Source organism: Pseudomyrmex gracilis, unplaced genomic scaffold (genome assembly GCF_002006095.1).
Source record: "Pseudomyrmex gracilis isolate BER0280 unplaced genomic scaffold, ASM200609v1 scaffold_43, whole genome shotgun sequence".
Taxonomy (NCBI): Eukaryota; Metazoa; Arthropoda; class Insecta; order Hymenoptera; family Formicidae; genus Pseudomyrmex; species Pseudomyrmex gracilis.
This window is the reverse complement of record NW_018020627.1, coordinates 402,918-425,185: the sequence shown is the minus strand read 5'-3', so window position 1 is coordinate 425,185 and position 22,268 is coordinate 402,918. Positions and strand designations below refer to the sequence as shown.

The following is a 22,268-nucleotide window of genomic DNA, read 5'->3' as shown; positions in this document are numbered from 1 at the left end:
CATTTTTTTTCTCGCGTCTACAACGCAAACGGCGCGTAAAGAAGAACCGAGCATTATTCTCCTCGTTACCGCCTTCATCTCCTCCGTTATCGGCTTATTACATTTTGTCCTCGTTCGCCTTCCATCACTTTCCTCGGAGGACGCGAAGGCAATCTTTCCCGAAACGACGTGCTATTACCCTCGTATCGATTAGACCGGTCGGAGCGAAGAGTTTTGAAAGCGCGTATCTCTCTTGCGCCGAGAACCTCTTCTTCGCATGTAATTAAAAATAAAAATAAAAAAAAAGATAAGGAGCGCAAGAGAAAGAAGAAGAAAAACAGAGTCGTTCCGCTCGATCGATGCAAAATTGTTCCTCCTACACGCGTGATGAATCGCGTCGTCCGTTGAACGCCGTCCATGAACGAGACACATGTGTGCGGAGATCGCTAGCTCGCGGTCTTACAAAGGGAGAAATAGGGATGGGAGGGGGAGTTCTCGGAGTAATTGTGCAATGTGTGCAGACCATGTAGTCTATAGTTGGTATTGCACGTATATAATATATATACATATACCATACATATGTATATATATCTAATAATAATAATGATAATAATATATATATCATCGTATCCTTCATCATCATCATTATATTTATACTGGTATAATTAATTACTCGCTTAGATATGAAACCTAATAGGAACATGATTGCACCGTGCCCGTTTTTTCCGCACGATGTTGGCGCCTTCGATTGCGGCTCCGCCGCCTTTGCACGCTTCTTCTTCTTTATTTCGGTTTTATATCGGGACATCGCACACGCGTGTGTATGTGTATGTGTGTGTGTGTGTGTGTATGTAGTGCGCGTGCGTGCGTCTTTCACGCTCGCGTGTATATATAATAATAATTTTCTTTTTTTCACCTCGCGCGTATTACAGGTACAGCCGTGTGTTTCGTCGTCTTCGCCGTGTGATGACACCACGTCGTCGTGGTATCATCGCGTTCGCGTTTTTCACATCGTGTGTGTGTATGTATGTGTGTGTGCGCGCGCGCGTCGTGTTTGCGTTTCGCGCGCGTACAACACATCGGCCCTCTCTTTGCCGCGGAATCTAAACGCGTCGCACGCGCGCGTATGTTTACGCGTTTTACGGCACCCGCGCGAACGGGACAATAATAAGTCTGTACACACAAGTGAGAATACGTCGGATATCTCTCGGAGCGCTGACCGGACTCGTTTTCCGTCTTTCTCTCTCTCTCTCTCTCTCTCTCTCTTTTTTTCCTCTACCCCGCGCGCTCGATCATCGATCGTGTGAAATCATTACCCCGGAGTGTTACGTCCGCGCGACACGACGAGCGAGTTTAAACGGAGAGAGAGAGAGAGAGAGAGAGGGAGAGAGAGAGAAGCGGAGAAAAGGTTCAATGAAACAAGTCCGCGCGCGCTTTCGCCGACTGACTAGAACAAAAGATGCGACCTGTATCGACCTGTTAACTTAATGTCATGAAGGGCACGATGGGGTGAAGCGCAACAGAACGCCTCGAACGTGAACGTGAAAAATTACGCTGCGCGCCTTTCCCGTCGTGGCAAAAATTCACAGCCTACTTTTCCTCGCGGTGGGATGTACGCACACACGCACACACACACACACACACATACACACACACGGTGTATTCTTCTTCTATTGCGTCGTATAATCTCGATTTCGCCGGTTGTTTCGATGCGCGTTAGTTTTTTCTTTTTCTTCGCATTTCAGCAAATTTCGCAAAGTTCGTCGTCGCCGTCCTCTTTGCGCCTCCGCGGTTTTACAAAAAAGGATCTGGCGAGAGGCGCGAAAAGCAGGCGCGTCGTCGTCTGTCGTTTTGTTTGTTCTCTGTTTCTGCGAACAAATGGAATTGTTGTCTTTTTTTTTTTTTTGCCTCGTCTGTTACGCTCGATTTTCGCGCGCCAAGCCGATGCGCGGCGCCAACATCATCGGGGTTGCCCGGGCCGGCGTTTCGGGTGCATCGCGCCACCGGTGGGTTTGCGAGCCCACACGAGGCTCACGGTGCCCCATAGTGAGTACATATAGATATACACATGGCAATCTCTCACAAGAATTAATCGCTATCGTTTATCAATTAGTATCCATTATTAATTAATAGTCAATCAAGTACCGCTCGAACAAATTCGCAAGTCAATCGGCAATAATGACGTAGTAATAATAATAATCATAATAATCATAATAATAATAATAATCATAATAATGCAATAACGCAATAATAATGATAATAATAATCGTGGTAATAGTGGTATAATAATCGCAATAATAATAGTCACAATAGCAATATTATATGCAATCAATAAAGTTAATAATAATAAATAGACACGTTCAACGTATTTTTTTTTTGCTTCTTTTTTCGTAGAAACTCAACGACGAATTACAAAAATGAAAAAACCTCGACGTCACCGCGCGGCCCCTCTCCGTCGTCGAAACGTTGTTGTTGTTGTTGTTATTATTATTATTATCAAACGTTGATATTCTCCTCTGGTCTGGCTGGCTAGTGTGTGACGCTCCATGGTCAGTGTCCATTACCGACCAGAGGTTGCGTTGCGCAAGCGAGACAAGCTCGCAAATTGTTTCCCGACCATCTCTCTTCCGCGTCGAGCAAAAAGCCGCGCCAGCGGAAAGTTTTCTCTTGTAAAAAAAATTGCGCTGTCGATGATCCTCGCGATCGATTCTCGCGCGTCGCGCCCGATTCCGATCGTCGACCGCGTCGCGCTCGCGGGAGAAGAGAGAGGGACGATCGTACGTTACGATACGTTTACACGTGCGTGTAAGAGAGAGAGAAGGTGATGGGTTTATCGACGGGGGAAAAAAAAACGGGGCGCACGGCGGCGTCGACCGCGCTTATTTAATTCTTCTCTCGCAACGCAGTAATATATATATATGTATATAGCATTCGTTTCTCCTCATAATCGTTCTTCATCATATCGTTTAAATTATCTCACCACTCCGTTACATAATCCGCGCACGCTTTATCACTCACTCATTGTTGATTTTTAGGAACAGCTAGCGAGGTTCGGTTACTCTATCACGCAATCTCCCGTCACACTCGAAACTCAAAACGCCAAAACCGACGGCGCCGGTTTTGCGTACACGCGCACGTACGTAGCCGCGTTTTGAGAGTCACGCTCGTATGCGATGTGTAGCTCCGAGTAGTTCGTCGTACACAAAATTCGATCTTTGTGTGTGTGTGCTGTGTGTACGTGTGTATGTATGTGTGTGTTCTGTGTGTACGTGTGTGTGTCTTGTTTGCTTGGTATGGTGTTTGATTACAATCCACACGCGACAACAACGCGTCGTCCTTCCTCGTTTGCGAACGAATTCGAAAAACTAAGATCGCGTTGGGTAATACCGTATCGAAGCGCGCATCTAAATTGTGCGTTCAAGTGCAGTTTTTTTTCTTCGCTTTTCTATGACTACACGTAGGAAAAAACACGGCACAGGGAAATAAATTTCGCTCTCTCGCAGTCTTAGCGTCTCGGCGCGTTTTTTTTCAGGCGTCGTGGCGCTGGTTTTTTTTTTTTTGGAACATCTTGCCTCGTGCTACATAGTGGTAGTGATAAAAGTGGGTGGTTTTGCCATTCACAACGAAGACAGATTCGCGCGCGCGCGCGCGTGTGCTCGCGATTTCGCGACGATCGCTTCAATTTAAATTCTAAACAAGATTCAAACAATCGCGCCCGAATAATTTATCTAGTTTTATTTTGCGAGGTATCGGTTATTTTGCGAGGTATCGGTTCAAGAGAGATGAGATTCCGCTTTAGGTTGGTTTTTTTTTCTTCCCCCGGTACGTCCTGTAAAGGTGGATCGTGCCGGTTAGAGTAAAGACTGAGAATTTCGACAAATAGCGAATCGATTTGACGTTTTTTTTTTTTTTTTTTTTTTTTAACAGTGTTTGTGTTCGTGTGTGTGTGTGTGTCTATGTGTGTGCTGCGTGTACCTTTTGGAACGTGTACCGGTGTTAAATGTACGCTATAGTTCAAAAACGCTGTAACGTTTATATAGATAATAATCAATACACATGACCACATATACATGTAAATATAATATCGTAATCTATATAATCATAATAATAATAATTCAAATATAATAGTAATAATCGTCGTTACCAACGTGTTTACGTTAGAAAAAGCATCTTTTGCAGACAGGAACCTCGAGTTGCTTAGTTACCTTACAAATATAGTTATTACTTCGCGTTTTTTCTTTTTTTTTTTTTTTTCGTTTGATCTGAACGACCACGACGTGTGTGTTCACAACATTTCCGAATCCTCAAACGCCCCACCCCCGTCCCTTAGAAACGAAAATTCGTCGATCTATTATCTATACGTATCCGGCGAGCCCTCCCTCCCTCCCTCCCACCCCCCCTTTTCGTATCGCTCTTTCCTTTTAACCCACGCGACGTCCCTATTTTTTCCAAAAACCCCGGTATACCCTTTTTTTTCTTTTTTTTTGTTTTAAATCTAATGATTCGCGTGAATTTAAGACTGCGGCACGTAAAACGCCGCGGCATCTTCTTCTCTTTGCACTTCCGGTGGCACTTCCGGCATTCCGCAGCCTTTCGCATACGCGCCGCAATTATATGTAAGCGCGAACTTTCGTTTTTGTTTTTGTTTTTTTATTTTTTATTTTTTTTTTGTTTTCTTCGTAAGCGCCCTAGAGCTGAGTTTGCTAGAGCGAGGAACACGACGTACGTACGCGTGTAGACACACGTCACCGTTCCGGATAGTACCCGCGCAAGAGGACTTCTCTAGTACGTCACAACATCATATATATATATATTTATTTATATATGTATATATATATTTATCTACTTAAATATATATATATATTTTCTTATTTATTCACTTCATTTTTTTTTATTTATATATATATACTTCTTTTTTTTCTGTATGTATACCTATATATGTAAAGTGCGTGTGTTTAGTTTTGTGTCTGTGTGCCGTCTCAATCGACGCGCATGTACCTCCGTTTCCCTCTTTTTATATATTCCTATGTAAGTTTATTAATCGTAATTTTTTTTTCCTCGTAACTTAACAACTAATAGTGAATTCTTTGTCGTTCACGGTCGTCTCACGCGATTCCTTCTTCGCGTTTCCTTTCTCCCTCTTCCTCGACATGTGTCTCTTTACTATTTTTGCTCTTTAAAGTAATTTCTTCTTTAATTCTCCTGGAGAAGGTGTCAAAATTTTTTATTATGATCGCGTTAAAATCAAGTCTCGATTTTATCCGTCTGATAAAAAAATGTTAAAATGTCTCTTATGTTTTTATATTTTGTGTATTTATATTTTTCCTCCAAATGTTTTAAATAATGTTGCGCGTATACGTTGTTCGATTTGTTTCATTTGTTCGAAGAAGAGAGAGATCGGAGAACGCAGAAATTACACAAATCTGTCCCTTCGACGGTGGTGCCGGGCCATCATCCCCCTCCCCCCCCCGAGCGTCGATGTGTGTGTTGATCGTTTATTTTCGATCATCGAGCGTTGCTTAGCGAGATAATCGTTTACAGCTACCGACATTTTCTCTAATACCTATTGTTATTACTATCATTATTATTACTATAATTATTATTACTTATTATTATAATTAATAGTATCATTATTATCGTTAACGTTATTACTAGTCTCATTTCTTTAGCGTTAATAAATATAATTCATTAAATATAGGAACCATGTTTCTGGGTCTTGCTCGTTCGCGCACGCGAAATCGTGTCAGTGACGGGCATCGGGGGTGTTTTTTCTTTACCACCTTGTACACCGTCGTTTTCCCTTCCGTCCGCCATCTACGTTACGTTTTATACCTTGTTTGTTTCTTTTATCAAATTACAGAAAATAAAAAACGTTAAAAAAACGTACGTGCCGAGCCCAGTGTGTATGTACGTGTACAATGCGCGTATGTGTGGGATGTGTTTGTGTACGTGAGATGTTTTGAGTGAGAAAGTGGCAGAGAAAGATTGTGTAGTTATGTATGTATGTGTGTGTGTGTGTGTGTGTATATATATATATATACGTTTGACTTGTATGAATTTTTCCAAAAATCGCGGATATATCTCAATTTTGCAAAGCGCGCGAGGGCGTTTGTGTTTTTTTATTTTTTTGAAATACTTTTTCCACGATCGCCGTCGAAGTCGCTGAACAATTCGCGACACATACGCACGCATGCGCACACATACACACGCACACACACAGGTCCGTGGAAAGCCACGTGCACACGCGCGTCAAAACGAGAAAGAGAGTGATAGAGAGAGACAGTCAGATATCTATATATATATATTTAAATATATATATAGATGTATGTGTATATATATATATGAATATGTACGTACGTATTCGTAACGATGGCGGCGTTTTTAAGTTTCGCGCGCCGCGCATCATCGTCTACCCTACACAACGCCGCGTCTACAAACAACCAGCGTCCGCTTGTATTCTCCTTCCGTTTCTCTTTCTTTTTTTTTTCTCTCTTAGTAACTCTGCTTTAAATCTTTTATTATTACTTTACATAGGAACGTTTAAGTTAGCCCACCTCGACGCGCGTCGTTTTTTTTTCGCGTCGCACGACGCCACTTTTTTCCCTTCCGGAAATTCTCCGTAATTCTCCGTCTCCTGTGCAAAATGTTACCGCGCGCATATCACTCCGATTACACGCGCCCCCGAGAGACGCGGCCCCAGAAGATCCCGATCGGCTCGACCAGGTTGCTGGCTTGACCAAGGTGAGTGATTTCTCCCCGGGCGATTTCCACCTAGACACCTCGTCTTTATCGAGTCTCTCTCTCTTTCTCTGTCCATTGCCACTCTTTTCTTCTTTCACAATTTTTTTTTTATTAATTTTTTTTCTTTCGTGCTACGAGAGGAACTTTGGAGAGCGCGCAACTTCACGGCACGCGCTGCGCGGGATTCGCATTACAAAAATAATAGGGCGAATCGGGGGGAAGGCGGGGGCCAGAAAGCAGAAAGGTGAAGTGAATGGCGATAGGTGCGCGATAATGGCGGTGCACAAACGACGAAAAATTAAGAGAAAGAATCGACGATTCTCAATGGATCGTCGTGGTATCCCTTCCTGCCCTCTTGCCACCGCCTTAGGGCAGGCCGCCCCAGCGGGGTGCTTCATTGAAGAAGTGAGGCACCCATGCTGCCCGTCTATCGCCGAGTTAGGAACATTGGCTCGTCCACTGCGACGTCCTCGACTCCGACCTTCTCAAGCGACGCCCATCGGTTCTCGGTCTCTTTCATTTACACTCGTCTTCAGTACCTCCTTCTCCCTCCTCCTGCCACTGGCTTATTTCGGTGATCCCTGTGTGCGCATCTTGACCGTCTGTTCAGAAGAAACGACAGACCAACCCCCCCAGAACTTGTAATCACTTGGCGTTTAACGCGCACCGGCGAGGGCCGCGACCTCCTGCACCAGTTTCTGCCGCTTGGCGTCGGGTCCATTGTTGTTGTCCTGACCGGTCCTCTCGTTGGCCTGTGGCTGACCGGTCGTGCTCTCGGCGGCCGCGCGAGCCAGTAGGGTGATCTGATTAACGACGTCCTCCATTTCGTTGGTGAGCGGGTTCGTTTCCTCGCCGGATTGCGCGCCCCCGTCAAACTGTTGCTGCTGCTGCTGCCGCTCCTGCGCTGATTCGAGACGCGCGCGATGCTGCAACGTCTCGGCGTGACGACGCCACTCGGTCACGGTGGCGTAGGTGCGCGTCGGCACGCCAGGCTCGCACAGCGAGCACGCGTAGCGCGCCTGCACGAGACGCAGGGCGCCGCGACGCTGCTGATTGCCCAGGTAGCAGGAGCGCTGATGCGCCAGCAGCGTTGACTCCTGCGGATACGCTCGTACGCAACGGCGGCACACGAGGCACAACTCGGTCTCGACCTCGCGACAATGCTGCGGCGTCGGTCCGTTCTCGTCGCACGATGGCGGCAGACGCACCGTCTCCAGACCCGGATGATTCGGGTCTTGCTGCAGGAACGCCTGCATCAGGGCCCGCGGCACCTGCACCTGCGCGCCACCCTCCACTTGCAACGACATCAGACCGCTCCCCAATAGGCCACCGCTCAAGCCCGCAGCCGCTACTGAAAGCAAATCGTGATCGGTCCTCGTTAGAGCAGAGACACACACTCGTTCAGGTCTTGAATGGCAAACCGACTTTGTGTCAGTTCAGTTTCGCAAATCGCGGTATGATAATTACGCCGCTCCTCGAAACTGAACTTACACTGTTTCTCAAAGCAATCAACGTACACACGCACAAAACACATACGGGATTAAAATTAGGATTAGATTCTTCTACTTTCGCAACGAGCAAAGAGCAATTTGCGAACAAACGTCACGCGTTTCCCCCCCCCCCCAACATCTAGAGTTCTGCTTTGCGAAAGAATATTTTGAGCGATAAGCGAGCGAGCGAGAGTTCGCATTCGCGCGTAATTGATTTGTGCCAACTTAGTTGTCATAATAGCATCTCTCCCCGCGATAACCGGGGGAGAATTTATGCGGAACCTGTTTTTGCCGGAGCGAGACAGGTAAATTGGTAGTTATTAGCTGGCCCGCGGGCCGATGCGCATTGACGGGATAATTCCTGCGGGTCCGGATCGCCCGAACTGACCGTTTCTATCGAAAGGCTTCTGATGTTCGCCCCGGCGAATGATTAATTCTAATTTTCAAGATCGCGCGCCGCGAGGAACGAGGTTATTTTTGCTAGTTTTTATTTTTTATTTAATCGCGTGGAAGTTGAGGAGGTGGAGGAGGCGCGATGGAAGGTGCGAAATGCGTTTTATCGAATTAACATCCAACAGCGGATCCGCGCGCGCGCGCGCGAGAGAGAAGGACACGCGGGATCGCGTCGTAGTTCCCGACGTCGATTAGGTGGGTTGACAGGTTTATGCAGTGACGCGTACGGTTATATCGCGCGTATCGTGTATCAGATGAGGAGTCGTTACGAGGCAGGAAGTGTTAATGATACCCCTGCCCATTCGCTGGACGCTCGGCTGTAATTATCAGAGTTGGTGGGTCGCGAGGAAGACGAGGAGCGACGAGAACTTTCTCTCTCTCTCCCTCTCTCGCCCGTTCCTCCGGTTCGTCTCTCAACGTCGGCGTGGAATTGATAGTTATTAGACGACGTGCCAGGAACTCCGTTCGCGCCCGGTTCTCTCGTAATGAGAACCCCTGGACACACGCACGGCAGTGTCCACTGTTTGACTAACACTTCTCTCTCTCTCTTTCTCTCTCTGTCCTTCTCGTTCTCTCCTCGAGATTTCCTCGTTCCCTCACGTGGATTATGGTTTACCTCGATCGAGCGAGCAAATAATCCGCGTTTTTATGCCCTGCCATCGAAAGGGCCCTTCTTGGAAAGTGGAGGCACTGTGCAGTAAAGAAGGGGGAAAAGTGTTACGGATAAATGGGGGATTAGCGCAACAACATTGGCCACGGTGTATAGTTCTGGTCGCTCTTCTCTGCGTGCGATCTCTCTTTTTCTCTCTCTCTCTCTCTCGTCTTACGGACTTTGCGCGTAACGTTCACGGGAATGTAGCAAATTCATTACCGCGAGTGTAGTCCACGGGCTCGCTTGTCCTCCGCGGAGGTAAGACTCTCGCTCTTCTTCTTGTTGTTTGATATAATCGGCTGAATAATGACCGTCGCGTCGCAAATAACGCGTGCGCGAACGACGGGCATTATTGTGGAATTAAACTATCGTTTCGCGCCTCGAAAAATAATCTCACGCCGAGGCTTCGTTCTAATCCCCCCTTTCTCCCCGCGTGCGAGCGAACCGTTCGGAAACCATTTCTCTCGTTTATTTTTCGTGATAACGCTCGATCGATTTCCAGAACTCCTGATGATAATGACATTTTTATTATTTCGCACCGGCGAACTGTATCGCCCGTGCGATTTCTCGGACGATAGACTCTCTTCCTTTCAAGGTTATCGCCGATACTCGTCACCGGCGCGAGAGAGTGTGTCGGAGCGAAGAGATATATATGCATGTATGTGTAATATAATAAAAAGAAGATCGTTAAAAGAACGAGCGCGCGTAGAGTCGCAGCTGGACGATCCCGTGTGACACCCTTGAAACAATCGGAACGAGTCGAGGAGAGGGATTATTACTCTTAATGAGCACTGGTTATTTCTTTGAGTGGCTTTGATTCGTCCTCCCTTTCCCCTGACGACACCTCCTCCGAGTCAACAAAGCTCGTGTTGTGTGCGCGTGTATAAGACGGGACGCACGCACGCACACGCTCGCAAACAACACGCTCGTGTCACTTTCGTGTCTCTCTTCTCCCTCTCCCGGTCTTCTCGCGGAGGGGCTCATTTGCGTACGGATTGAGATAGTAGTGCTTCGGTAACACGTCGCGATGTGTGTTTTTGTTTAAATGTGTGTGACCGCGCGCGCGCGAGAGAGATTCTGATTGCCGGCCGCTCCCAAGTCCCCAGTGATCGTCATCGCGCTCATTATTTAATTTCACTTTAATCCTTTGCGCTGGGAATTATTCTGACCGTGATACTAATAGAGCACATTTATACGATGCTCAATCGCGCAAACATCACCCTGTTGAAACAAGCGCGCGCGAATTTTCGCTCCGCAGTTTGCGACTTGAAGATAAATCTTTATATTTGCTCCCGCAACTGTTACGCTTCTCAAATTGCGAATTGAGAGATGGAAAATGTTTGAGAAACGCTCAAGTGTGGAAACGACACTTCTCCGTGTGTGTGTCACGATCTTTTTTATTTAATTGTTGCGAAAATATTTTAAAAAGAGAGACAGAGAGCTCTTCTTTGGATTCTTCTTCTTTCTCGGATCCTTCTCGGATATGAGAACCGCTGACTTTAAGATTGTCGCGACATATGCTGGAAATTTGTTCGGCGGGAATTTACGAGCGAGTTTCCGTGTCAGACCCAATACACCGTGGACACTCTCCGCTGGCAAGAAAGTAGAAGTATATAAGTATATAAGTCTGTATATATATATTCCCCGGCAACCATAAACTCGCATTCGAGGAACAAAACAATCGTCGGGAAGAACGTCGTTAGTTAACGCGTTCAGGAATTTTAACGGCTGCACCTCGGCGGAGGCGAGCGCGCGCGGAAAAATGTAATTCGTCATGCGTGTTGTCACGACGGGCGACAATCGTTTCGCGATTACGGGAGAGAATGTTCCTCGTCATTGCCCTTCTACTCGCTTGCGAATCACGGCGTGCGCGTTGACGTCTTCGGAAGTTCGATTCTGGAGAGAGACGCGCGTCGCCAAGCTATGGCGATCGAGAAAGAAAGTCGACGCGATATCGCTCGTATCGAGGTAACAAACGCGATCGTTCATTTTCCGTGCCAAATTTCAAACGGAGAGAATTCCGTTCGCCGTTTTGCTGATCAAACGACGATTCGAGATTTAACGTGGAATTTTTAATGATTTTGCGAGACATGCATCGCGCGCGCGCGAGAGAAGCTCGATCCGTCAGCTCGGGCGAATTCATCCTCGCGAGAGGATGATCTCTCGGAGGGGAGCTCGCACACGCGGTGAGGATCGACGCGGAGAGAGTCCATAACTGCCCGTTACGCGAAGTATGCACAACGGTGCATTCCACGTGTGCGTGCTAGCGCGTTTCTCACGTGGTGACCACCGCACACGTACATAGGAAAACACGTCGTGAACGTGGGCGTGCATTCCTGCCTTCGCATTATCTCTCCGCTTCGCCTCCTTCTTTCTCTCTCTTTTTCTCTCATTCTCTCTCTCTCTCTCTCGTTCACCGTTTGTCTACCTTTCCCGCGCTTTCTCGGTGTCCTTCTCTCTGTCTCTCTTTCTTTTTCTCTTCCTCTTTACCATCCTCCTCGTTTTCGCGCCTCTCTCTTTTCCTCTCTCGCGCGCGCCGACCACGTACGAGAAGGAATCCTCTTTCCTCTTTTTATTCCCCCATCTCCGGACCCGTTATCGTGGATACCATGGCCCGGAACGACTGTTTCACACCTCCGCTCGCGCGGGAATTAGGAAATAAATTAGCGACCGGGCTAATTTTGTTATCTCTCCCGATGCGACCGTCTCTCCCGCCCCGCTTGAGACGTCAAGGCCCAACGTGTTGGGAGGAGGAGGACCCGAGTCGAAATCGTGTCCCGTGCAGGATCAAGCGCTCGGTTCTCGGTCGCGCGGCGAGCGTTGGGGCTTCGTTAAAAACAGGTCAATCCCGATTAAAGTGACGGCCGGGAGGTAAGCTACGACGCCTGGTACTTCGCCCCCCCTCGGGCCATATTCGGAGAATCGCGATAACCACTCTTGTGTAATTAACTCACGGCGAGGAGATGTTTCTGGGAAGTGGCGTGGAAACAACGCGCCATAACTTATCCGATTTATTTTGTTTAATTCATATGACACTGTGTGAGTGATTTACGACGTTTTTTACACTTAAACGGTCGGGAACACGTCCCGAACGCCAGATAAGGAACAATCGGGAGAATTGTTATCGACGAAAAAAAAAAGAAAAATGAAAAATTCAATTACATTATTTATTTTTCAAAGAACGACACGACGCGAGAATTTCGCTGCGCGTGTGTGTGAGAGAAAAAAATCCCCACTTTACAACTTTTGAAATTATTTTTATCGCGCGAAATATAAAATATATAACGGGGGATGCGAGGAATAAATGTTCGGTGCGTTTTTTGTGGCCAACAATCGAATGCGCGCGGACACTAAATGTCGATTCGGACTGTCCCGAGTCACCTGCTCATCCGGCCGAAGGTTTTAATACCTGGGCGATGTTTCGGCGTAAGCGCCGTTTCCCCAGCCCCCTCCCCCGCCTCGCCTCTTCCTTAGAAAATGTTGGATGTTGGGGATCACGAGGAAGTCGTAATTTCCACGCGAACGAGGCGGACCCGAAGTAAATTGACGACGGCTTATCTCGCGGCTCGGCCACGAAATCGCTTCGTACGCGTATCGGACAAGATAACGGCGTCGATGTATCGATAAATTCCGCTAATTAATTATTGACGTGTCCCAGGGCTATTTTTTTTGCCCTCGCTCTCCGCACGCGAAAGCGAAGAGATGCCTCCTCCTCCGTTCTTCTTTTATTCCGAATTCTTTTTATCGCCGACTCCGGGGGATTACGGAGTTGATTTTCACCTTTCCTCGAATGAAACAAAATCTTCTCCGTCTCCGAGATTTATGTGAGAAAATAAAAATGTTGGAGATTAAATCGGTAGTTTTCAGAAGACGCGCGCGTACATGGAGAAACAAAACATCGGCTTTCGTAATTGATCACGTGTCGCCGTCGAATCATGCGTAAATGATTACGACGTGGATGTATTGTTGGATAACAATCTCGCGCACGTAAGACTCACGGGGATCCGTGTGTGGCTTTGGAAGCAGATGTTTCCTCCGGACACCTGTGTCTGTCATTCGATATGGGAGAGAGCGGGGTATGATTTACAATATTGCGTTTTTTTTCGTTTTGACTTTTTTTACGAGGAAAGATACGAGCGCGCGATACATCCATACCGGAAGACGTTTCGCGAGATTATTGATTCGCGCGCGTTTCTTCTTCGCCTCGAACGAAATATGGATCGGGCGGTCGATACGCAATGTATATATACGATTCGCGTCTCAATCGGGCGGCCGCGCAGGTGACGAGTCACTCGCAGCATCGAAAACCTCTTGGAAGGACGCGTCGGGAGCCACAGAAGGTGGAGTCCGCTGTCAGGTACTTGATTCCTCGGTTCGTCTGACGAAGAAGAAGAGGTGGAGAGGTCTTCGACCGGTAGCCTAAGTCGAGGAGCCGTCCCTAAAGAGGCACCGGGGTCATTAGCGAACGGAACATTTATCCTTGTCCTTCGCTCTTTCTCCCTCGCTCCCTCCTTTCTTTCTCCCGTTGATTCTTTCTCCCTCTCTCTCTCTCTCTCTCTCTCTCCCGCACGGGTGTCCGCACTTGATTCGCCGTCGGTATCAACGGGTGCCAGGCAGGAAGACCCGTATTATCGAGTCAATTGTCTCACACCCCCCTCCCCCGGACAGTTCAGCTCACTATAAAATCATTATCACCCGTCCACCACCACCACCGATCTCGCTTTCCCTCCTTCCCTCCTCCCGTCCGCAACCGCTGTGCTTCTCGGTCGACGTTGAACGCTCGATTATCCCATTAATACGAGTCCGTACGTCCATCCGTCCCGGCGGATCTTTAATTATTTAAATGCGGAGAGCCGCGGCAGAGAGAGAGAGAGAGAGAGAGAGAGACTCCGGCGCACGAAGGGTACCGCAGGCCTCCAAAGAGACAGGGGCGGATTTGCGGAGACTTGGTATCTCGTATAAATGTTTGATCGATCATCTCTCGTCTCTCATCATTGTCGATGACAAGCGGAAACCGAACGCTTTTGTCTCACTCTTTCTCTCTCTCTCTCTCTCTCTCTCTCTCTCTCTCTCTCGGAGCAATTGCGTTGTTGTTTTTTTGTTTGCCGATTAATGTATTTTTTTTTATTTCGTAAAGAAATTTATTAATTGTATAAAAACCAGGGCGGCAAAATATTGCCGAACAAAAAAAAAAGGAAAATTTGTTTATATACAAAAATACATTTATACTTTGCATATAAACAGTATTTTAGAAAATATTAATAATATTTATAATAATATTTTCCCTTTGGAAAACACAATGTATAGGCGAACTCTAAATGTTTTTTTTAGACAATGTTGCGACTCGGACGGGTGATCAGCCCATCCATAGCTTCGTAGAGAGGATCTTTTTCTGGCTGAATTTTTCTAGTACACTCTCGTGCGGATTGTAAAGTGTGGATTACAAGTTTTTTTTATGTGGATTTCGAATCATCGGAAGTTCTTATAAGCACTTCGAGCTGATTGGAGGCTCGTTTCAGTTCGCTTTTTCCAATCGATAAACTCGATTGAAAGAGACTGGGCTCGGAAAAATCCGAAAGTATGGATTCGAGATTTTCCTCGCTCGCAGCTCCCGCACTCAGGCAGTCGCGATACCACCGGGCCGATTGCTCCGATTGGTTTCCGAATCGGTTTTATCGAGAGAGCTTCCTTCCAGAAGCCACGTTTGATTGATCGATCGAACTTGCGATCGCAAAGACGGAGTATCGATTGACGAAGCGGGAATTTGCGTGTTGTTTCTTGTCGTGGTTTTATTTTATCTCTCAATCCGCCCCTGTCGGCGAAGCATGTCGCAGGCTAGGTCTCACAGTGGGAACGCGAGTAATCCTTAGTGTGACAAGTGGGCTCGAGGCAGCGGTGTATCCGGTAGCACTTCGGTATTTATCTCTATAAATACGCATCGGAGTTGAACATCGTTGACCCTGGCGCAATAAACCTACGCAGCGGAGTCTATGCTCCCTCCCTAGCGGATATCTCGTTAGGGAGCGATTTCGTCGATCGGAAACTCTGGTCAGAAAAAAAACAAACAAACAAACAAACAAATTTCACGGCCGAGATTCGCGGCGCAGAAATGGCTTTTTCCGCGCGTCTTTCACGGGCGCAAACACCGTGAAAGACCGTTCGGAATGACTAATGACGTGTCATCGGACGGTTTGCGTTTTAACGCGGAAGAGAGTACCGCGAGTAGTAATAGTTCGGAGAGATAAATAACGAAACGGGATTAAACTAATGCGACTCTCGGCCGAGTGTGTTGTTGTGACTACGCAACATCATCGTGACCATAGGCGGGTTTGACCGATCGCGACTATCATTAAGCGACGACTTAATGAGCCGGGCGCGCCGGACGTGGGAAGTAGCCTATCGCGCTGTAATTACCTCACTTCAATTATTAGACGATTACGTCGTACGGTAATGGGGATCGAAAATAATGGGAGTGGACGCTCTCGCGTGATCGCGTCGTCTCTCCGTCAGCTGGAACTTCTACTCGTTGGTTGCCTTACGTTACGTTCGGGAAGTAATAGCGTATTTGGCGACTTCTTGGAGATATCAGTCGGAGTTCACGGAGAGGACGATTGGCTTGTTTATTAGAAACGTGTAAAGGGACGCGGCCGAGACGGACGAAACATTTTATCCCCCGAAAGAAGAACAGTCTTAAAAATGAAGAAATAAGAAAATCTATTAGAGGAATTGCTTATTGTTTGTTAATTGTTTAGTGTCTATTATTATTTAAAAAATTATTAGAGAAATTATTTGTTAATGTCTACTATTGCAGATAAAAGGATGCTGAAAAAATTGACTCCGTCATTAAAGAGAGACATTCTGTCGAGCGTTAAAGCTACGAATCCCTGGTTCTCGGGTAAGACAGTCGCGGATCTCAATTCGCCGCGAAGATTATTATTATTCGCCGTCTAATTGCACGGTGCGGATCCGTGTCGCCGTTACAAAGTCAACCGTAAGAAAGAGCAGGTCCTTCGGAATCTTTCCGGAGGGTAGGAACCGAAGACAGGAATGTTATAGCACAGTAATAAGAGATTTCAACCGGGGATTAAAAAGGAGCGGTAAGGAGACACCCCTTATGGTACGTCCTCCCTCTCTCTCGCGCTTCTCCTTCCTTTCAACGGACGCCACGTCGGCGGATTAGGTCTCGTTAAGATATCGCGAAGTCGTTAAAAATAATTGTCAGTCTGATAATTAAGGAGGGCAAAACCCCTTCCCTCTTTCTCTCTCTCTCTCTCTCTCTTTACTCGAGGACGAGGAGAAAAAGACGACGTCGTCGAGCGACGTCGTTCTTGGCCGACGATTTCGTTTCGTCGAGCGCGTATTTGTCTTTCTCCTCTGCCGAGCACCCTTCCTTTTTATTCCGTCTTCGCGTGCAACGCTCGTCAGCTTTGCCCTCGATCTGCTTACGTTTCCCGCTTCGTCTCTTTATCCGCCGTTTTGTTGGCACATCGTTAGGAGAGAAGCACAGATGGGGGGAGGGGGGAGATTCGTTTCTCCATCGTGCGGAGGAATCGCGGAACGGGGTTAGGTTGCGCGTAACGGTGCGCAACGATGCGCGGCTTGTTACGCGCGTCAGAGAGACGCGGCCGGAATCCTCGTCATATACCTCCTCGCGAATAAACGTCGCGCTTCTTCGCTACTTATGCATGCGCGCACCTCGCGAACCTAACTTATACGCGGACGTCGCAACGTGATACAACTTTAATGCGCTCGACCCGGGTATGTACCTCGCATGGAAAAGTCGCTCGGCAATTCTCTTTCTGTCGCGCAAAAGGAGATTGACCTTGCGCGCTGAGCTCAGCTGTCGGGATCGTACGTCTTAATTGATTTTGTGTCAGTTATTTTTTCTTTCTTTCTAGACGTAGCGTCTCTATTTAGTTTCTTGCACTTGCGACGACGATTATACACCGGCGTGTGAAGAAATTGACGCGTTTTTTTCTTTAATCGCGTCCACAGTTTGGCGCAATCGCGAGATTATTTTCGTGAAAAAAATCTTCCTCTTTTATAAACCGATGTTTTTCCCAAAAAATGTCGTCTTTGTGAAACAGAAGACGCGAACTTTTTTTTCCTCGATCGGTGTTCTTTCTCTTAGCCCTTAGGAGGGTCGGCCGACCGGAAGGTATTGTAAATATTAATGCGGCTCTCGGGCAAAGGGAAATATTTGAATAATAATTACTGAGGCACCCCCTCAAGCCCTTGTTACGCCCTCGTATAATAAAAAAGGTTCACCGTCTCTCAGAAAGAAGGCGCACGCGACGGTCGGGGTCGCGACGAGAATTTTCTAATTAGGAGGATTTCAAGCCGACCCTGCAAACAATACCAGAAGTACCACTTCCACCCGTTCTCGAAGAGGCACTCGAGGACTTCTGAGGAGAGAGATTTTAATATCCAAGACCCTGGCGTTTATTATCACCCCTTATTATCGTTCAAGAAGAAAATAACGAAGCGTGTATATATATATACACGTCGAGATTCTGAAGAAGAAGAATCGGACAATCCGAGCCGCTCCCGTTGAGTCTCATTGATCAACGTAGGTCGCGCGCAGGTCGGAGACGTTATCTTTAATAATCTCATAAATTTGTTATACACGAGTCAGAGTCTTGTTCACAGGTGGAGAAGAAGGAGGAGGATAGAAACTGGAGCGTTACGGTTGTCACGTTGAATTAAGAAACCCTATCTCTGTAAGACGCACAGCCTTGTTGATATAGTTATTAGATTCATCGGAACTCGTTAGGTTTAATCCACGAAGGATCTGCTTTATTACGTTCGCTTCGTAACAATCAATTATTAGAAAGAGAGAGAGAGAGAGAGAGAGAAAGAAAGAGGAGTAATTACATTTACGACAAGTGAAATTACGCAACGCGCGCACTTTAAAATCGTAAAACAGAAAAGAGAATTAAATTACACGAAATACGCGCGTGTTGTCGTAAAGTACAAAATATCGCGTCGTTACATAATCCGGGAGCAATCAGCTCTATGTCATTACGGGAGTAATTGGAAGAACAAGCGAGCGCGCATGTGACGCGCGGTCGACAGAAAAAAATCACAGGTTGCAATTTCTAACAGTTAACGGCAGAGGTCAATATTATACAAGAATTACGCGGCGGTTTCCTAACGATCCAAATTGATTCGGTCAATACCGACCGACCGACCGAGTGCTCTCGGAAACCGAGAGAGAGAGAGAGAAAGAGAGAGAGACCTTGAAGTTAATTAGAAGACGCGCTGTAGATCGAGGCAAAAAAAAACATATATCTCCTCGTCGTTGGCAATTAATTTCGCAAATCGGTCGCGCATATTTCCCGATCCGCTCGCAAATCACATTAGTTACGTGCTAGTTACGCGTCTCACGTGAATTAATCGAAGGTCGCGCGAACGAGCGTGCGCACAACAACGGCTTATCGATGGGAACAATGACGATCGCGAGTAAAACGTAACGCGTAACGAGAAGTTCGCGGCACGTTCAAAGACTCCGGCTTGGAATAAATCAAGACCGGGGGGTTTACATGGCGCGCGCACGTGGTTTTGCTTCTTTCCCGCTGACTCCCTGACAGTCATTAGGATAATCAACGAATTAGCGTTTCCGCGCTAAGGACTGGATAAGGCATAAGGAGTTAGGAGGACAAAGTGCGTCTCGACACGCGATCCCGCCGCAGGTACAAAACACACTCGCTCGCCTGAATAGGGGGAGATTCGCCTTTCGATCAAACCCACCCGGGGAATTTGTGCACGTAATTTGTATCTGAATTCAGCGAGGATTTTTTTCTTCGTGTTTTGTCTCGTGTTATTTACGATTTGTTTTACGCAAAAAAAAAAAAATAAAAAATGAAAAATGAAAAGAATTACAGCGACAAGAACGAGGTGATACGCTCGCGAGCGCGAGCGAGGGAGTATAAATATCGAATAAGCTTCTATAAAATTATTAGATGCATGGATTTTATAGCGTGGGTTTAAGAACTTATACGCGCGCGCGCGCGCGAACGCGCTGTAAAAACCAGTACGATTGGTTATAAAACTCTCGGAAACCGCCGTTGTGTATTCGACGCCCTTAAAGTTGGTTTACGCCTTGGACGTACGAGCGTTAACATAAAATGGCAGCGTTGCCTGCGTTTACTTCAGTTCTCTCCACCCCCCCTTCTCTCCCTCGGAGAGGCATAAATTTCGCGATGCGCATTCCCGATTGTTTGCAGGTGCGCACGCATCGGCCTCGCCGAAGGAGGGATTTGTTCGGCGTGCGTCCTGAGATCCATTTCGCCGATAAGGCGACCCACGTGGTCAAGGAGCTTGACTATCTCATCGGTTTTTCACGCCTTGAGATCGGAGCCGTTCTCGTCGCGAGGGGTGCGTTCGTGTGTGAAATTGGCCAGAACGAGCGATGTGGGTGATTCAACTTGTTTTAATTAAACGCTCCTTAACTCCGCTCGGGAGGAGCTCATCGTTCCGATCGCACAATCGCGGCGCGCGTTAAATGTTAAATTAAACTTAAAATCAATCGGAGGTGACACGCAAAAAAAAGACGATCGTCAAAGATATTCAGTCAGGAAAGTCTCGCGCAAGATAATTTAAGCAATACGAAAGTGACGATTTTCTCTCGCAATATTTTTCAGGTGGCCATTTAAGACCTCGTCGGCTTTAAGCCTTTAAGCACCTGACCATAAAGTCACTCGTAATTGTCCCGGCGAATCTCGGCGCTCACCCTCGCCGTCAGACATGCAAATAACTCGGGGTTAGTTAGCTAATGGGGTTGGCAGGGTCGGTGGCTCGGCTCGAGCGAGTTCATTCATTAAGGGTTGATGGCTTAATTGCCAGCTCGCAGCATCACCGCCGCCCCCAAAGTCGACCACCGCCGTGGCATCCTACACCCCCTCGACCTTTCTCCTTCCTCTTTCTCTCTTTCTCTCTCTCTCTTCTCTCTGTCGCGCCTCCTCTTCTCTCCTCTCTCGTGCCGCAGCAACAGGTTGCGCTCGAGAAGCTACCGAGGAGGTAAAGCCGAGAAAGATCCAACTCGTTTGCGCCCCGAATTAAGCGAGCGAGCCGGCATTAATTAATTGTCCCAGCTTGTTCGTCGCCGGAAAGTCCTCCCCGCTCTTCCGGCTTGGGGTTAATTGTCGAGCACGTCGTTAACACGATCTTTTCTGCTCCTCCGACCGAGGAAGAGAGATCCCGCAGTCCCCTTCGCGATAAACTCTCAAAAGACCTCGCAGTGAGTTTCAATTTGCTCGCCGAGGCGATTCCGCTCGTTCGCAACTCGAGACGCGCACGTAAGCTCAAACAGATCGCTCAACGCGCGCTTTGAACGATATTGAAAAAAAAAAAAAAAAAAAACCGTTTAAAGAGATCGCGAGGTCTGTCATCCTCGTCGACGGACTGTGATATCATTTATTTACACTACGTGTTAATTGAATTTTACATCAGGCTTCGAAGACATCCGTTTTCAAACGCGCACCGTATTCATTACGCACGACATTCCCCGGCTTCGTCTTCGCTTTTTTATTTTCGTTCGCGAGTTCGTGCGCAGCGTCGTTTTTTTTCTTTTCTTTTTTTTTTTCGTTCGTTTTACACGCGGAGGTAACGACCATACGAATTTTCGTCATTTGTATGCGACACGTCTCGCGCGTCAACGTGGGTCGACGTGAATTATCGTGAGTGTCAGACGGGCCCTACGACCCGTCCGTATGCGAACGGTTTAATTTAAGGTCGCCAGTTTAATTCCCGGTAGAAAGCGCATTTGCAACAGTAGCTCGAAACAAAAAAAAAAAAACAAAGAAAGACGCGAGAAGGAGAGAGAAGGAGAGAGAGAGAGAGAGAGAGACTCCTTTCGATTCAAATGCGCCGCTCCTTTCGTGTGTCGTTCGCATTGCGGTGGCACGTCCGTTCGTCATGACTTTTCGGTGTATCGCGTCAGAAAGGAAGACGTGAGTCACGATTAGGTGGATCGCCAAAAAATTCTCGAGCAACGTACGTGCGCGGTTTGTCTTAACGACGAGGAAAAAGATTCGCGCGCGAATCGAAGAATTTACCGGTTTAATCAGATTTTGTGTACAGCGACGCGACGATAACGTCACATTTTTAATATCAAGCTTCGCACACGCACACACGCGCGCACACACACACACACACACACACACACGAGGGTGGGCAATATCTCGTTTTATTATCAACTCTGTAAATATACTGCAAGTGGGTTTATTAGCGATAGGTTGAAGATCCTCGCGGCGAAATCTCGCGAGGAACCTAAGCTGCACGTTTCGCCTCTGCCATTGACCTTATCGGGTGGCGGTATATAAAAGAGAGATGTGCCGCGGATGAAAATGGCGGTACTTAGGACCGTATCCAGAAATTGCCGTCTGGTCTACTTATACACGTGCTCTCTCTACTCTACGCTGGTAGAAACGTGCGTGCGTGTGTGTGCGCGCGCGACGCGCAAGAAGAAGAGAAGAACCGGGAGGATGATTTAGTAATGAAGATATTAACGGACCCGAAAGCGCGCCACGGAATACTGAGATTCAACTATCTAACTGGCAACATAACTCACGTTTATGACTCCGCGGCGGCCGCTTCTTTTCGCACAACGCAGCCCTCTGGCGGCGTCCTCGTTCTTTCCAGTTACGCGCTTACCGTAATTAATGCCGGCGTCATTGTGAGAAAAGTCTTTCTGGCAGAAGATAGCCTAGCGCGCGCTCAAGTTACAAGCGCTCGTCTCTCTTTCCCGCACACGCCTTTTTCCCCGATTCCATCGTTTTCTCCTCGAAAAAAATTCTTCCGATGAATATTCAAGAAAACAAAAAAAAAAACCAGCCATCGGCTACAGATTATATTAATTTTGTCAATTTTTATCGAAACAGCGCGCGAAGTTAATTTTATCGGAGCGCGGCAATACGTGCGATCGGCCTTAATATCGCGCGGATCGTGGGCGT

The 22,268-nt window shown here is 47.3% G+C and overlaps 1 protein-coding gene across 5 annotated transcripts in view; it reads right to left on the bottom strand.

The window, feature by feature from the left end:
* Positions 1-4,861: 4,861 nt before the first annotated feature.
* LOC109853107 (zinc finger homeobox protein 4) overlaps positions 4,862-22,268 on the bottom strand; it is a 307,047-nt gene continuing 289,640 nt past the window's right edge. For 4 of the 5 annotated variants that reach the window (XM_020424878.1, XM_020424879.1, XM_020424881.1 and 1 more), the window contains one exon: positions 4,862-8,071. In XM_020424878.1, coding sequence (XP_020280467.1) covers positions 7,377-8,071 — 695 coding nt within the window. In that variant the 3' untranslated portion in view covers positions 4,862-7,376. The remainder of the gene's footprint in view (positions 8,072-22,268) is intronic. The other variant, XM_020424882.1, reaches the window with a different exon arrangement.